This window comes from Mandrillus leucophaeus, unplaced genomic scaffold (assembly GCF_000951045.1).
Source record: "Mandrillus leucophaeus isolate KB7577 unplaced genomic scaffold, Mleu.le_1.0 Scaffold397, whole genome shotgun sequence".
In the NCBI taxonomy this organism is placed as follows: Eukaryota; Metazoa; Chordata; class Mammalia; order Primates; family Cercopithecidae; genus Mandrillus; species Mandrillus leucophaeus.
In genome coordinates this window covers 3,248,221-3,265,337 of record NW_012104220.1, presented here as the reverse complement: position 1 = coordinate 3,265,337, position 17,117 = coordinate 3,248,221, and the positions used below count along the sequence as shown (strand labels likewise).

The following is a 17,117-nucleotide window of genomic DNA, read 5'->3' as shown; positions in this document are numbered from 1 at the left end:
ATGCACACGTATGTTTACTGTGGCACTGTTCACAAGAGCAAAGACTTGGAACCAACCCAAATGCCCACGAATGATAAAGAACATGTGGCACATATACACCATGGAATATTATGCAGCCATAAAAAAGGATGAGTTCATGTCCTTTGCAGGGACATGGATGAAGCTGGAAAGTATCTCAGCAAACTAACACAAGACCAGAAAACCAAACACCACATGTTCTCACTCGTAAGTGGGAGTTGAACAATGAGAACACGAGAACACAAGGACACAGGGAGGGGAATATCACACACTGGAGCGTGTTGTGGGTGGGGATGTAGGGGAGGGATAGTACTAGGAGAAATACCTAATGTAGATGATAGGCTGATGGGTGCAGCAAACCACAATGGCACATGTATACCTAGGTAACCTGCACGTTCTACACATGTACCCCAAAACTATTATAAAAAAGAAGATTTCATATTTGCTGATATCTCAAGGAAGCAGTAGCTGGAAAAATAGAGGTGAAGTGAATAGTAACATAAAGGAAGCTACAACTCACCAAGTATCAACAGAAATGATCAACACTCCTTGGGTGCCAGAAACCAGCTTAGCCAGGGTGCATACTTGTACCACTGGAGAAGAGGTAAGCTGGGTTAACTTCAAAGACCCCCTGGCCAACTTAAAATCCTATTGTTTAATCCTGTTTTACTTGGACCACAACACTGAATCTGGATAAAAACCAATTATTCCTGTTTCAGTTGCCAAGCAAGGAAAACAGCTCTTCTGCCCAAGCTTTCTAGGTCATATTCTTTATATCTTTGTATCCCAACTTTCTGGATCTGAATTTTATAGCTAACAATAGGGCACTGCCTCTCTACCATCTCCTATCCCCTACACAGACACACTCACACATAAAACTCTTAATTACAATAATGTTTATATATCTTTGATCATTTTTTTAAAGTTCTTTGAACATGTTAGCAAAATTTATCCTATCTTTTAAATTTTCTTTAAGCATTGAAAACTTTACAAACCATCAGCTATCTTAAAATAGTTGAGATTCTTTTTCCTTTTTTCCCTTAAAGAGTCTACACCAGGGTGGGTCTTTTAGACACCCCTATTTTCTAAGGGCATGAAATCGATTCTCAAATCAACTTTTTCCAAATAGAAATTCCTGTACAAACAGGGCCAGTCTACGGTAAATTAATTTAGATGATGGTGTTAGTTTTCAAAACGCCTTTAATAAGTAAATAAAGGGGCGATGTAAAATGTGGCAGTTTGCTTGGTAAATCTTAATTGCGAAATTTCTTCTTCTTTCGGAACTTTTTTCCTGCTGCATTTGCTGCTTTTTCAGCCATGATCTCTAAGTACTTCCTTCGGTTGTATCTGAAAAGAAAAATCAGAACTTTATGTTTGATATATCAGACATTAGAAGTTAATATAATCTTGGGGTAAAAGTTGGGAATGGATTAGTGGACAAGACAAGTGTAGTCTCTGACTTCATAGCGCTTGCTTGCAATCTAGGGAGAAAAAATGGCAACTGTAGTTGGAAGACTTTCCTACTATATGCACTATATCCATCTATCTATCTATCCATATATCCATATATCATCTATATCCATATATCATCTATATATGCACTATATCCACCTACCAGGCTGTATCAAATGCTTTAAACATTTTTGATGGATAAAAACACAAAAATCAGGACTAGAGCAAAAAAAAAAAAAAAAATCAGGACTAGAGCAAAACACACTTAACCTGAAAATCCACAGTATGATATATTTCTTAGAACTGACCAATGGTTTTCAAAGTGTGGTCTGTGGAATAGACCCTTTCAAGGAATTCATTAGGTAAAAACTATTTTCTCAAGAATACTAAGGCATTAATTGCGTTTTTCACCCTCATTCTCTCATGAGTGTCGTGTTTTCCAGGGGCTACGTGATGTGTGGTATCTGCAGAAGCAGGTATGAGCCCCTGTCTTTAGTTAAACCATACATTAGAGAGATTTGCACTAAATTATTTTTCATAAAAATACATGTTAGTACGTTATGGATTATTTTAAATGAGTTAAATTATCTGAAATTTTATAAGTTTATACATATTTTAAAGCAAAGTCTACATATTATAAAATAAATACAAATTCCTTTACCTTCTGAACTCAGAATCAGCCAGCAGTTCTTCCACAATAGTTCTTTTCCTTTGCTTCTTGGGAATTCGTGAATGGTAGAAATCAGCTGGATTGTCAACAATGGTTCCAATCTGTGAACAATTTATTGAAATAAGTCATGTGCTACCTGAGTGCCAAGATGCTTTCACACTTCAGTGTAGCTCTAATTATATTTAGAGAAAGGAATGGAAAGAACAAGCTTACATTACACTAATAGTAATGTAAATTTTGCCACTTATTTAAAGCAAAAAAAAAAACACACTGGTGCTACTACTTATGTTTCTTCAGTAGTTTATAGTAGATCCAAAATTTCTTTGCTAAACACTAAATTCATGATACATAGTGTAACTAAAGGAGAAAAGTGGAACAGATAATATATACTTTTTGTTCTAATTTCCCAAATCAATGAATTAGACACATAAATTCTACTACATACCTATTTTGTTTCCTAGGTCATCACAAAGGCTGCCAGCTTAGCCTACTTAGTGATCATTCTGTATCTGTTCATACACTCAACTAAATAAAATTTACAGTGATTACTATGCACCAGGCACTGTCTTACATGTTAGGGAAACGAAGACAACATCTGGTTCCTGCAGTGAGGAGCCCACAGTCTTAAGGAAGCTCCACAAAAAAGTAACTAAAATATTAAAGCATAACATGTGCTAAACAAAACACTACAGATGCTCTGAAGACAAAGTGACCAACTGTACCTAAGAGAGGTAAGGAAGATTTAACAAAGAATGACAATTTAGCTTGAATTTATATGGGTAAAATTTCACCAAGTAAACGAGAACCATGGATATGCAAAGTCAAATAATGCAGGGACTGGTATGTACACGTTCTGACAAGACTGAGTAGCTAAGTGTGTTGGAATTTGTTGGGCTATATGACAAAAGGCAGGTGAACTCGTTTGGGTATGGATTATTAATGGCTAAATGAAGGGATACAGACTCAATCCTATGTCATAATTCATCACTGAATGTTTCTGAGCAGAGGTGTAACATCTGAACAGATGAAAACATTTTAAAAACCACCTTGGATTAGTACACGATACCCTCTTTACCCCTCCATCCTGTATGGACTCTTGCTGTTAGGCTAGTACTATTCATATATTCACATAGGGAACTTTATAGGTTCAGCAAGTTTTAGCTGACCTGGTAACCATTTGTAACACGATCTCCCTAATGTGATCAAATTAAAAGTTAGTGGCTGAATTGAGTTATGGCCATTATTATATGGCCTATGCAGATATGGTCCATACATTAGGCATGCACAATGGAAATATCCTCTATTTCAGGAGTAAATTTTAAAGATCACTGTAGTGCTTTCCAAACTAAAAATCACAGATCATCACTATTCTCTTTGCTTCATACCTGGAAGTACTTGGGGAAGCCATCTCTATCATTTTTCTTGTAAAATCTTTTTGGGTCCATGCTGGCTCTCATCTTCAGTGCTTTGAGATCATTTTTCAGTTCATTTGTCATTTCTGGAGCTTTCATACCAAACCAGCCATCCCCTGCTGTTTTTTGTCGTTCTTCCTGAAATTATGATTTCAAAAATAAACATTCTAACAACTAAGAGTATACATTATAATTCATTTCCCCTGAAGTAACACATACAGAAAATTTTGTGAATTAAAAACAAATAGTTGCTTTACTGAAAGCACTTATGTCCAGAATCATAGAAATAAAAGGAATTAAATCACAAAAAGTGACTTCTCTGCTAAATTAGGCACAGGATTATCAGTTTCATAAATGAGGGCTCCGTAAAATCTATTTTCTGTCTCAAAGAGTAACTGCTGACTTGCTGGGAGAATAACACACAACTTCAATTTTTATTGTCTAAAACAGATTATATGCAGTAAGAGAATGTACAAAAACACCTTCATTTCTAGAGCTTATATGTAAACATTTTTATTCAGTCACCCAGGAGTCTCAGAAGGCCACTCATACAAGGATCCAGAAACTTTTGTTTCTATAATAAAACAAAAAACTACTATTCTTTTGAAAACTCCTAGCAAGTTACTTAATTTTGTTTCATTCATACAACAAATATTTAGTTAGTGCCTACCATGTGCCAGAGTGCTCCATATTAGTAACATTATTAGAGTACCATCCTCAACTTTCCTCCAAGCTCTCTGGATAACTAGTTGAAATGGCAGATAGAAGCAATCTATCTATATATGTTAAAAAAAAAAAAAAAACAAAACTCTACTTATATATGCACCATTGTGGCTGCAAAGATGTGAAAATCTATACATAATGTGTTTATGGTGCTACATTTTACAGCCCTTAGAAATCTGTAATTATTTTCTTTGGACTAATATATAGACCAACGATACAGTTTAATTGTGCAGTTATGTTGTATAAGTTGAAAATATATAGTTAAACATATCCAAGCATTTTAATTAAGTCACTGTACTTACTCTGCGTTTTTTCTGAAGTTGATACTTTGATTCACTATATGGTGGAACACAGTGGTTTTTTTCAAAATCAGGTGTAATGACAGCTTTCTGCAGAAGCTATAAAAATATAAAATTGGTTTTAAAATAATGTCAGAATGTTATATAAGTTTTTCAACAGTTTAAACTTATATATAAGTTTTAAAATTTTTAGTCAGCCTGGCAAAGTGGCCCACACCTATAATCCCAGTGCTCTGAGGAGGCTAAGGGAGGAGGATCACTTGAGGCCAGGAGTTTTAGACCATCTTAGTCAACATAGCAAGACCCTGACTGTAAAAAAATTAGTTGGGCATGGTGGCACACACCTGTAGTCCCAGCTACTCAGGACGCTAAGGCAGAAGGATCACTTGAGTCCAGGAGCCTGAGGCTGCAGCAAGCTATGACTGTGCCACTCACTCCAGCCTGGATGACAGAGTGAGACCTTGTCTCCCCGCACCCAGGCCCCAAAAAAAAGAAAAAAGAAGAAAGAAAAAAAAAGGCCAGGCACAGTGGCTCACACCTATAATCCCAACTATTTAGGAGGCCAAGGTAGAACAATCACTTAAAGCCAAGAGTTCAAGACTAGCCTGGGTAACATAGGAAAACCCCATTTCTCCAAAATAGATAAATAAATTTGTGCAGTCAAATCTGTTTATCTTTTCCTAAATGATTTCTGTACTTCTGTTACTTGACTAGTATGATTATATTCTCCTAAAGCTCTGTGTGATTAAAGGACCTCAGCTTAATTAGTATTTTTCTCAGTACAAGAACCAAATAAGACTGCTCTGTAGCCCTCAAAATAGTTTACAGGAATATACTAAAAGCATTAATTTGGGACTGACATTTGAAATGATCAACTCAGAAATTAACTGTCAGCCACCCAATTCAGGTTCAGGCCTAGAAGTTTCTGTGTGGTATAGGTAGTCGTCTAGGCTTTCCTATCCCTCATAAAAGGGGGCATGATATTTACTTAACAAATGATTGAGAGTTTGCTGCGTTTCAAGTGCTGTACTAGGCTCAAGGACAGTGATTCTCAATTGGGAGCATTTGGCAATGTCTGGAGACATTTTTGGTGGTGATGACAAGGAAGAATACTACTGACATCTAGTGGGTAAAAGATACGGATGCCATTAAACATCTGACAATGTACAGAACATTTCACAACAAATTATGCAGCCCAAAACATCAGTAGTGCTGAGACTGAAAAACCCTGTTTTAGGAATATAAAGAAAAGATGATAAGTTAACATATCACATGATCAATAATGAATCAGATCTATGCTAGAAGTTATGGAAACACAGAGGGGCTGTGAGGAAGGACTGAAGGTAAAATGTTCTCCAAGGGCAACGATCAATTATTTTTGCACTTGCTTGGGAAAAAGCAGGGTAAGTTCAGGCAACTACAGTAGTCTTCAGTGGCAAGAATAGAGCAGATGACAGTTGGGTGGGGTAGAAAGGTACCTTGAAGGATTTAAGATAATACTATGTCACATCTGTGTGTGGTGTGTTTTTTGGGGCAGGGAGGAGACATGTGGTCTCGCTATATGGCCCAGGTTGGTCTCAAACTCCTGGGCTTAAGCAATTCTCCTGCCTTAGCCTCCTAAAGTGCTGGGATTATAGATGTGAGTTACCTTGCCCAGCCGAATTTGTGTTTTTAGACAGAGAAATCTAGAAGTACAGAGGATGGCTTGAAGAAGATGATGAAAACAAGATCAAAAAGGAAGCCACTGGGGTAGTCTAGATGAGAAACAAAGGCCTGTACTAACTGGTGACAGTGGCTTAAAAAGGAGGCGAAGAAAAAGTCTTCCCCTAGAGGCTTGGCGACTGACTACAAAAGGAAAAGAGATTTTGGTTTCATTAGCCAGAAGAGAGAATACAAAAAGAGGATTCCTGGTTCAGGCAGGGAAAGGGGAATTAGTGAGGTCAAGTGCCTGAGGACATCTAAATGAACAAACAGACACTTGGATTTAAAGGTCTGAAAGTGCAAGTAAGAGGCATCAAAGCTGGAAAATACAGATTTAGGAGAAAGCAGTGTAAGGTGTTGGCTAAAGCTAAGGGTTTGGGTAAGGTTACCCTAACAGTAATTCCTTCTGAAATTATATGTAAAATGTTTATATGCACATGTGTATTTTTTTCCTGGTGGAAGAGGCAGGCATTCACAGCTTTCAGATTCTCAACAGAGTCTACATTAGTTAAGAATTTAAGAACTAAAAGTATAGCAAGAAAAGGGAAGAAAACAAAACCCCTGGGATCATAACTGGTGGGTGTAAGATGAGGAACACTGACTCCGTATTGATTTATTTTAAAGCATTATCATTCACAGATAGGATTTTATTGTAAAAAGAAATGACTCTTTTAGAGAAGGAAAAAACTAACACATTACACCAATGTGGTTTCACTGTAGGAAAATTAAATCTTTTACCAAGGACTAATTTCTAAAAGTGATTGGTTAGTTCTGTGAAAACCTAACAGCACAATTAACTTACCTCATTTTTCTTTTTCTCCTTGATCTGTGTTAGGGTTCTCTTGTTAGACTGTAGTTTATCTGCATTGAAATTAATATACAAACCACCCAACTGCTTGATACTCAGACCAGGGTCTATGCTGCTGCTTGTCAACTTTAGACTGAAAAAGAAATCATGACTTAAAGATCAAGTAATTAAATCAAAATGGAAACAAGTAAGATCGCATTTTAAAAAATCACTTATTCTTCTCTTGCCTTGTATTGTCCACGATGAAGAAAAAAAAGCATATTATTTTTACAAGGAATTCCTGAAAAAACTCTAAATAAATAAATTTTTCATCATTTTATTTTATTTTTTGAGACAGGGTCTCACTGTTGCCCAGGATGGAGTGCAGTGGTGACCACTGCAGCCTTGAACTCTTGGGACTCAAGTGATCCTCCCGCGTCAACTTCCCTGGGTGGCTGGGACTACAGGTACGCACCCCACACCTGGCTCATTTTTTCTTTTCTTTTTTTTTGTAGAGACAGAGTCTCAATATGTTGCCCAAACTGGTCTTAAACTCCTGTAAATAGATATTTTCAATCTAGTAAAGTCATTTAGAAGAAACTCTGGATGCACAATGAATTAAACCAAAAAGGTTTTGGGGGAACATACCCAAATTTATTCTCCAGATTTTCTTAGAGAAGATTAAGGCAGGCCAGGCGCGGAGGTTCATGCCTGTAATCCCAGCACTTTGAGAGGCCGAGGCGGCAGGATCACTTGAGGTCAAGAGTTCAAGACCAGCCTGGCCAAAATGGTGAAACCCCATCTCTACTAAAAATACAAAAAATTAGCCAGGTGTGGTGGTGCACGCCTATAATCCCAGCTACTAGGGAGGGTGAGGCAGGAGAATCTCTTGAACCCAGGAGACTGGGGTTGCAGTAAGCCGAGATTGCATCACTGCATTCCAGCCTGGGTGACAAAGCAAGACTCTGTCTCAACAACAAAAAAAGAAGATTAAGGTCATATAAAATACCAATAGATTTCATAAAGAGATTTTATAAATTACAGAAAAGGAGAGAATATACCTGATGATTCAACTTCATATATAGGTAGTGAGTTAATAAATGTACACATCTTCATTTCTAAAACTAATGAGAAAGGCAGGTTCTTAAACTTCCAAGTTATCAAAACTTAAATGTTTTTTCCTGGGTGACTAAGGGCATTTGCTAGTATCTCTAAAGTGAGTCTCGAACAGCAATGAGCATCCATCCCACAGGAGTGTTTTAAAAATACAAATATCATACCCTAGACCTACTGAATTGGGATCTTCTAGAGTTGACCCGGGCTCCTGCTATATTTATGTAATAATTTCTACTTTATATTATGGAAGGGTCCTTTTTAAGCAAGTACACTTGGACTGACAGTAACTTTCCTCCCTAATTATCCATACACTCTGAGTAGGTGAAAGCATAATCAACCTCTACTGGAAAGTGAAATCATTCTTGTGCAGTAATTCTCAACCCTGAATGTATGTATGTAGTCCCCTGGCTGGAACTACAGGCACATGACACCATATCCAGCTTAGTTTGCACTCAATCTTTTTTTTTTTTTTTTTTTGAGACCAAGTTTTGCTCTGTTGCCCGGGCTGGAGTGCAATGGCATGACCTTGGCTCACTGCAACCTCCACCTCCTGGGTTCAAGCAATTCTCCTGCCTCAGCCTCCTAAACAGCTGGGATTACAGGTGCCCACCACCACGCCCAGCAGCCAGGATAGTCTCGAACTCCTGACCTCAGGTGATACACCCACCTCAGCCTCCCAAAGTAAGTTTGCACTCAATCTTAAATGATCATTTGACATTATGGAACTTTAAGTTCTCAAATACTCACAATATTGAAAAATACTCACAATACTGATAGACATTCAGGATACAACCTGAATGTCTATCATTACTTGAATGGATAAATTCACTGTTGTATAGTCATACAATGGAATACCACTCAGCAATAAAAAAGAATGAACTACTGGTATATACAGTAACATGGATGAATTACAGAAACAATATTCTGAGTGAAAGAATGCAGGCAGAAGAGAGTACATATTCTTTTTTTTTTTTTTGGAGACAGGGTCTCACTGTCACCCATGCTGGAGTGCTGTGGTGCGATCTCAGCTCACTGCAACCTCTGCCTCCTGAGCTCAAGTAAGTGATCCTCCCACCTCAGCCTCCCCAGTAGCTGGGACCACAGGTGCTTTCCACCATGCCCAGCTTTTTTATTTTTATTTTTTTGGGTAGAGATGGGTTTTTCCCATGTTGCCCAAGCCAGTCTTGAACTCCAGGGCTCAAGCGATCCACCTGCCTTGGCCTCCCAAGGTGCTGAGATTACAGGCATGAGTCACTTACTGCTCTTATCACATACAAAAATATTAACATATGATGTCCTTTTTTTTTTTTTTTTTTTGAGACAACATCTCCCTCTATTGCCCAGGCTGGAGTGCAGTGGGACAACCATGGCTCACTGCAGCCTCAATCTCCAGGACTCAAGCAATCCTCCCACCTCAGCTTCCCAAGTAGCTGGGACCACAGGCACACAGGGCACCACACATGGCTAATTAAAAAAATTTTTTGTGTAGAGATGGGGTCTCCCTATATTGCCCACGCTGATCTCAAACACCTGCTTGGGCTCAAATGATCCTCCTGCCTCAGCCTCACAAAGTGCTAGGATTATAGGCATGAGTCACTTCATCCAACAGATTGATTTCTAATGTCACCAAAACGAGCACTTTTAGTTATGACTGCTGGGAAAAATATGACTAAAATAGGTATCCAAAAAGACAAGGGAAATGCTGGATAGAAGAGCTATTCCATGAAGAACCCAAGGCAGTGATTTTCTCATTCCCCAGGCTAACATTTCATATTTTTATAGTAACCACTTGAAATACATGTATCAAAAACTTATAAAGGAAAAACTTACAGTTTAGCCTTTGTGCTATTTAGTAAGTCTTCTTCATCACTACACTCATCTTCATTTTTGTCATGGTCTGATGAATCTTCTTCACTTTTTTCACCCTCTTCCTCTTCTTTTTCTTCCTCAGTGGCAACCTCACTTGCTTTGTCTTCCTCTTCCAAGTAAAAATTTTTATCAGCACTCATTCCAGGAGTTGTGTCAATTACAAACAATGCATTGTCACATGACAGACTTTCTGTGTCTCCACTTAATGACTCCCTTTGGCCACTATTTTCAACAAAACATAAAGTATCCTCTTCATTCTCACTGTTTTCAGACTGTTGGCTTTCATCACTGCTGAGAACTAATAAGACAGAATTATCTTTACCCTGAGATGTGTTGGGCGCAGACGTGTATAGTCTGGTATCACATTCAAAATCTACATTCCCTTCACTGTTCATGTCTTCACTGACACTTATAACTGTGGACTCTTCTTCATCATCACTACCACCACAATCACCAAACTCTGTCAGGTCACTTGCTTTTATGGGGCTTTTTTTCTTGTCATTCCATCTGCCTACTTCCACAGTTGCAAATGTTTGAGTTAATGATTTCATTACAGCCTCAGAGTTCAGATTAGAGTGCACTGATACAGCATTTTTATTTTGGGGGGTTGAATGTCGCTGAGAAAGTAACTGTTGAAGGCTAGTGTCCTGAAGTTCAGAAAGATTCTTCAGCTGAGAACTTTTCTCATTAATTTCTTTCCCCTCATCTGTTATTCCATTGGCATCTTCATTCAAATCCTTACAATTTTGTTTTGTTTCTTTAAGAGATTCAACATTGGCCTGTTCTTGCACTGTTAATATATTTTCTGAACTTCTGTGGGAGGAATCATCATCGAAGTCATTATTATAGAAATTTGGCTTATTTATCTCAGAAAGAGATCTTGCTTGTAAATGGGAAGTTGGTCTGGTATCTGAATCCTCTGAATTCACAGGTGTGCCCACGATCTGTTTCTCATTTCCTGGTACAATCTTACTATCTTTCTTTTCAGTTTGTGCCTTTAATTTCCTCTGCATACTCCTGGTTTTTCTAGTTGCAATTTCAGAGAATGAAATGTCTGAGCTTGATGTCTCAGCAACAGATATAGCTTCTGTATGAGATTCTTGGCTTGGATCTGTCAGAGATTCAGCCTTACCTCTTCTGGTTCCTGTCGTTTTTTCTGTGGGAAGCACAATTCTAGAAATACCTGAAACATGAGATTCTGCTTCAGAGACTATTTCTTCAGTGTAAGACTCCTTTGTTGGAGTTACTTTTGGCTTTTTCCTAACACTGGACGCTGGGGAGCATGCAATTAAGATCTGCCTTCTCCTAGTTACCCTTAAAATGGTATCATGGTGCTCAGACACAGAAGAATAATTTGACTCTGCCTCAGAGGTCTCTCCATCCGTAGATGGTTCAGTACCCTTTGGTAGTGAGCTTGTAGTTCTGCTCTTCCTCTTTCTAGCTTTAGGAGTTCTAGGGATTGAACTTTGTTTCCCAGTGGTCTGTGATTCAGCAGTAGTTCGGGCATCAGATCCAGTACTACTTTCTGGATGCGCTTGAATCCCATTAGCAGCAGAACTCTGCAAACCAGAGAAAACATACTGTAAATTAGGTAGGGCTGGAACAAAGGCAAAGCAAATGAAGTACTGACCCCAAAAGCTAAAACCCAGTAAACAAGATTACCTTTAAAACAAAAAACAAAACCCGCCCAACTCATGATTTTTAAAAAATCAAAATTTGGCAGGGCGCAGTGGCTCACGCCTGTAATCCCAGCACTTTGGGAGGCCGAGGCGGGTGGATCACGAAGTCAGGAGTTCCAGACAGCTTGGCCAATATGGTGACACCCCGTCTCTACTAAAAGTAAAAAAATTAGCCGGGCGTGTTGGTGCGCACCTGTAATCCCAGCTACTCGGGAGCCTGGAGCAGGAGAATTGTTGGAACCCGGGAGGCAGAAGTTGCAGTGAGACAAGGTCGCGGCTCCAGCCTGGGCACTGCACTCTAGCCTGGGCGACAGAGCAAGACTCCGAATAAAAAAAAAAAAAAAAAAATCAAAATTTAAACACTGGATCCAACCCTGCATTTACTTCACTTGCCTCATCCTTCCTAGATGTAACTTCAGAAGCAGAACAATTAAAATTTTTCTGTTTAAAGTCAAATATAATGGGTAGACGAACATTCTGACCCACCTATAGGAGGGGGAGAAAAGGAATATTAACTCTGAACAACGATGTGTTTAGGAACACAATGATGGAATCAGCCGCCCTTACCTTTACGTAAGGAAAAAATCGCCGCCGCTCCGTTCCCTGCATCGCAGAGTCAGAATGAGACAGCCGACTGACGCCACTAAGAGTCACCAAGTGACGACACCACAGCCCTCCTCATGCCTTAAGGAGGTAACGCTGGACAGCTGCCAGCCTCCCCACGTGAAAACGAAGCTTTTTTTCCAGTTCCCCTAAATGGGGATTGTGCATGGTGGCCGAAATTAACCCTCCTTGGTACCGTGTTAACAGTATGGTTTAAAAAGCTTGAACTATGCTTCTGCATTAAGGAGTTGAACGACCCAAAGAAAGTTATCTAACCTCTCTTCCATACTAAAAACTGCCTTAAAAGACAGTGGTGAGGGCTAGTTTTCGTGACAGTCTTAGCACGGGGCCTGGGAAACCCAAGCGCGCGGCAAGCTGGGGTCCTCTGTTGGCAGTCCGCACCCTTAAGCGGACCCTTGCGCCGCCCCGCCTGCCTGAGCGCCGCTCTGCGAAGCGGGGAGAAGTAGGAAAGACTGGATTTCCTACCTTCTGTCCGGAACTTTCAGCCGACGCGGCTTGGATGCTGGCCTTAGCCCGTGCGGATCTGGTAACCACCATCTTTCCGGCTCCCCCACGACCACCACTACTTCCCTCTTCCCTGGCGCTCCGGAAATGCGTCAGAGAACTGTCTCGAGCGCGTTTTCCGCGAAGATCCGAGAGCTCGCGAGAATCTCATCCCTGCCTTCGCCCAGCCAGGTCAGGCTAGGGCGGTCAGAGACAACGGGCTTGGGTTTAAGTGTGCACTTCAGAGCTGTAGAAGACAAGCCAGATTTTTGCTGGCAAAGACCTTCATGGGGGCAGCGAAGCCCGCAGTGACAGAGGGCCTTAGCGTACGGGTTCACATGAATTGTAAAAACGCACCGACAGGCTATCCGTTCATTTGTTCAGTAGAATCATTTGAACCCGGGAGGCGTTCTTTCATTTCTGTGTTCTAAAGAGCTTAATGTAGCCCTTGGTGTATCCAAGGGAGACGTTTGAGGTATTTGTACTTTTTTTAAAAAAAGGCAATATTTACTCGTGTATTATTTGTGACGCTAAATATAAATAAAATAAAATTTAAGGACTTGGTTGAGGTAAAAGGGATATAAGGTGCCCACAGGAACTCGGAGACAAAGTAGAAAGCTATATAATCTAAACGTGAGATGGTGTTTAGGGATTGGGAATAGCAGAAAAGAAAAAAAGTTAAAGAAATTGTAAAGGAGAGGAATAAGGTTTTGTTGTTATTGTTGTTGCAGTGAAAGGAAGAGAATGACCAGAATCAAGAGGTTTTTTTGGTTATCTTTTGGGATAAAAGGTAGAGAACTATTTGAGGGGATGGGGGATTGAAAAAATAAGTAAACGCAAATTATTGTTGGAGGTGAGAAACGATGGATGAGTGCCTCACCAAACCTAGTCTCTACTTCTTTATAACAGAAAATCAATTTTTTATTTAAAGTCACAGAACACAGACTTCGGTGGACACACTGCTTCCCAGCTTAAATTGCTTATTTTATAGTCTCCCTTGCAGCCAAATGTGGCTACGTGACTACGTTTTAGCCAATTAGGTATAAATTGTGTGCATGTCTTTAGGGACGGCATCTAAAAGAGAGGAGGCTGTCCCTGGCTTTTTTTTTTTTTTTTTTTGGAGACGCAGTCTTGCTCTGTTGCCCAGGCTGGAGTGCAATGGCGCAATCTTGGGTCACTGCAACCTCCGCCTCCCGGGTTCAAGCGATCCTCCTGCTTCAGCCTCCGGAGTAGCTGAGATTACAGGCGCCCGCCACCATTCCCGGCTAATTTTTTTTTGTAGTTTTAGTAGAGACGGGGTTTCACTATGTTGGGCAGGCTGGTCTTGAACCCCTGACCTCAGGTGATTCGCCTGCCTCGGCCTCTCAAAGTGCTGGGATTACAGTGCTGGGATTACAGGCGTAAACCACCTCGCCAGGCCCTCGTGGCCTTTTAAAGCGCATTTTACTTCCTGGAAAGTTGGGTTCACTAGTTTTCAGGCAGCAAGTTTGTGCCATAAGGATGAAGGCATGCTTTAGAGATGGCATAGCAGTGAGATGGAAAAATCAACTCGTGGAGCTGCCCTAGGAGCCCTCAAGAGTCTTCTAGATTTTTCACCTGAGGAAAACACCTTGTTAAAAGCCACTGTTACTTACAGATTTTTCTATTTGCAGCCCAGCCTAATGCTAACTGAAGGACTGGATAATAAACAGATGTGGCTGTAGCCAGAAAAGAATGCACCCTCCTTTGAGGCAGGAGGGAAGAGTTGATACTTGAAACAGAGAGGAGAATGTGAATGCAAGTATGTTCAAGTGGAGTGAAGAAGAGAAGATTTTGGATAGATAATAGCCTCTGTTATTATCTATCCAAAAGAAGTAGGTGATACATCTCAGAAGAATGGAAATGGTTTAGATCAACTTTTGTGGCAAACGTGGTGAAGAGCAAAAATAAATTTTAGTAGGGCCAAGTAGCAGTGAGATTATGTAAGAAGATGAACAGAAGAGAAAGGCTAGATTTGAAGAGGAGACAAATTGTGTAGAAGGAAAGTGAACCAATTGGATGTAGGCTGCGGAGATCAAAGCATCAAAGAATAGCAGCATCAATCATAATAGTATTGGCCACTTAATATCTGCTGGATACTAGTTACATGCTTTACATGTATTCACTCATTTAATCTCCACAACTTTAATGTGAGCAAATGCATGGAAATAGAAATTAAGATGACAGAAGTAGGTGTAGAAAATTGGAGAGAATATTAGAAAATCATTCAATGTCTAATATTCACTTGCAAGTATGGCCCTTTCAAGTAAAGAAAAAGAAAAAGGAAAAAACAAACTCATATATAATCTAAGGTCAAGAAACAAACATAAGATATGAAAATTGTCAGTACATATTCATAATATAAGAAGATTGAGCTGGTCTATCAACAAATCTACCATAGGCAAAAAAAAGTGTTTTTACATGGGCTTACCAGATTTGCCCTATTCTTTGCCTATCTTCTTTATCTGAAGTGGATTTAGGGCAAATACAGTATATCTAATTTTAGGTAAATATAGTATATACAATACAGTTGACCCTTGAAAAACACGGGTTTGAACTGGGAGGTTCCACTTATGCAGTGATTTTCTTCTGCCTCCACCACCACTGGACAGAAAGACTAACCCCTCCTCTTCCTCCTCAGCTTACTTAACATGAAGACAAGGATGAAGACCTTTATGATGATCCACTTCCACTGAATAGTAAATATATTTTCCTTATGATTCTCTTAAAATTTTCTTTTCTCTAGTTTATTGTAAGAATGCAATATATAATATATACAACATATAAAATATGTATTAACTAGTTATCTGCAAGGCTTCTGGTCAATAGTAGGCTATTAGTAGTTAAGTTTTGGGGGAGTCAAAAGTTATCTGTGGATTTTCAACTGTGCAGGGGGGTCAATGCCCCAACTCCCACATTTTTTAATGGTAACCAATACTATTACTCAGGCCCAAAAGGAAATTTACCTTAAATAATCTATATTTTATTAATTAAATCCTTAAACTGAAAGGTCAAAGCTCCCTGGAATATTAGGCATTAACCAAAAGATGACAGTTTTAGTGCATGAGCCTTCTAAAAATACATACTATTTATGGTCATTCTGCATTTTTACATGTAAAACATTACTATTAGGCCGGGCGCGGTGGCTCAAGCCTGTAATCCCAGCACTTTGGGAGGCCGAGACAGGCGGATCACGAGGTCAGGAGATCGAGACCATCCTGGCTAACATAGTGAAACCCCGTCTCTACTAAAAAATACAAAAAAACTAGCCGGGCGAGGTGGCGGGTGCCTGTAGTCCCAGCTACTCAGGAGGCTGAGGCAGGAGAATGGCGTAAACCCGGGAGGCGGAGCTTGCAGTGAGCTGACATCCGGCCACTGCACTCCAGCCTGGGCGACAGAGCGAGACTCCGTCTCAAACAAACAAACAAACAAACAAAAAAAACATTACTATTAAAATTAAGTTTGACCTGTAAGATGGTCCACTGATCCCATTTTCTGGTCTTCAAACCTTTGAATGTGGGCTGGACTTAGTGACTTCTAATGAAACCAATATGACAAAAATGATGGATGTCACTTTCAGGATTAGGTTAACAAAAGGCTGGCTTCTATCTTGCTGTCTCTCAATCATTCACTCTGTAGGAAGCTAGCTCTATGTTGTAAACTGTCCTTTGGAGAGAACACTGTGGCAAGGAACTGAGTAAAGGAGGCCTCTGGCCTACACCCAGTGAAGAATTAAGGAACTCAGTCTGACAATGTGTGAGGCACTGAGTCCTGCCAACAACTACACAAGTGAGCTTAGAAACCGACCCTCAATCCAGCCTTCAGGTGAGACTGCAGTCCTCCAGTCATCCAGATGCAACAATAGATAACTAGTAGTTATAGATTAACTTCGTCTCTCCTAAAATTTCAAGTAAAGTAAATAATACAGGCTGGGTACAGAGGCTCATACCTGTAATCCCAGCACTTTGGGAGGTTGAGGAGGCAGGATCATTTGTGCCCAGGAGTTTGAGACCAGCCTGGGCAACATAACAAAACCCCATCTCTACAAAATATGTATAAATTAGCCAGGTATGGTGGCATGCACCAGTAGTCCCAGGTACTTGGGAGGCTGAGGTGGGAGGATCACTGGAGCCCAAGAGGTTGAGGCTGCAGTGAGCCATGATCATGCCACTGCACTCCAGCCTGGGTGAGAGTGAGACCTCGTCTTGAAAAAAGAAATAATACAGTATATACTCATGTCTAGCTTCTTTCACTCAGCGTAGTGTT

At 39.9% G+C, this 17,117-nt stretch overlaps 1 protein-coding gene across 1 annotated transcript; it reads right to left on the bottom strand.

Moving 5' to 3' along the window:
- Window positions 1–1,198: 1,198 nt before the first annotated feature.
- Window positions 1,199–12,939, bottom strand: DNTTIP2 (deoxynucleotidyltransferase, terminal, interacting protein 2). Its single transcript, XM_011991510.1, has 7 exons — window positions 12,816–12,939; window positions 10,009–11,606; window positions 7,078–7,216; window positions 4,578–4,673; window positions 3,526–3,690; window positions 2,132–2,241; window positions 1,199–1,365 (listed from the first exon to the last, which is right to left on the bottom strand). Exons 1-7 carry the CDS (start codon window positions 12,885–12,887, stop codon window positions 1,272–1,274), a joined length of 2,274 nt encoding a protein of 757 aa, XP_011846900.1. The 5' UTR covers window positions 12,888–12,939; the 3' UTR covers window positions 1,199–1,271.
- Window positions 12,940–17,117: the final 4,178 nt, after the last annotated feature.

What these genes read in the sequence shown, in the direction of transcription:
- DNTTIP2 (XM_011991510.1), bottom strand. Translation starts at nt 12,887, where the DNA reads ATGGTGGTTACCAGATCCGCACGGGCTAAGGCCAGCATCCAAGCCGCG. An exon ending in CTGAAAGTTCCGGACAGAAG is followed by an intron (nt 11,607 to 12,815) that starts GTAGGAAATCCA and finishes TCTGGTTTGCAG; the next exon opens with AGTTCTGCTGCTAATGGGAT. An exon ending in GCTGATTCTGAGTTCAGAAG is followed by an intron (nt 1,366 to 2,131) that starts GTAAAGGAATTT and finishes TTTTCTTTTCAG; the next exon opens with ATACAACCGAAGGAAGTACT.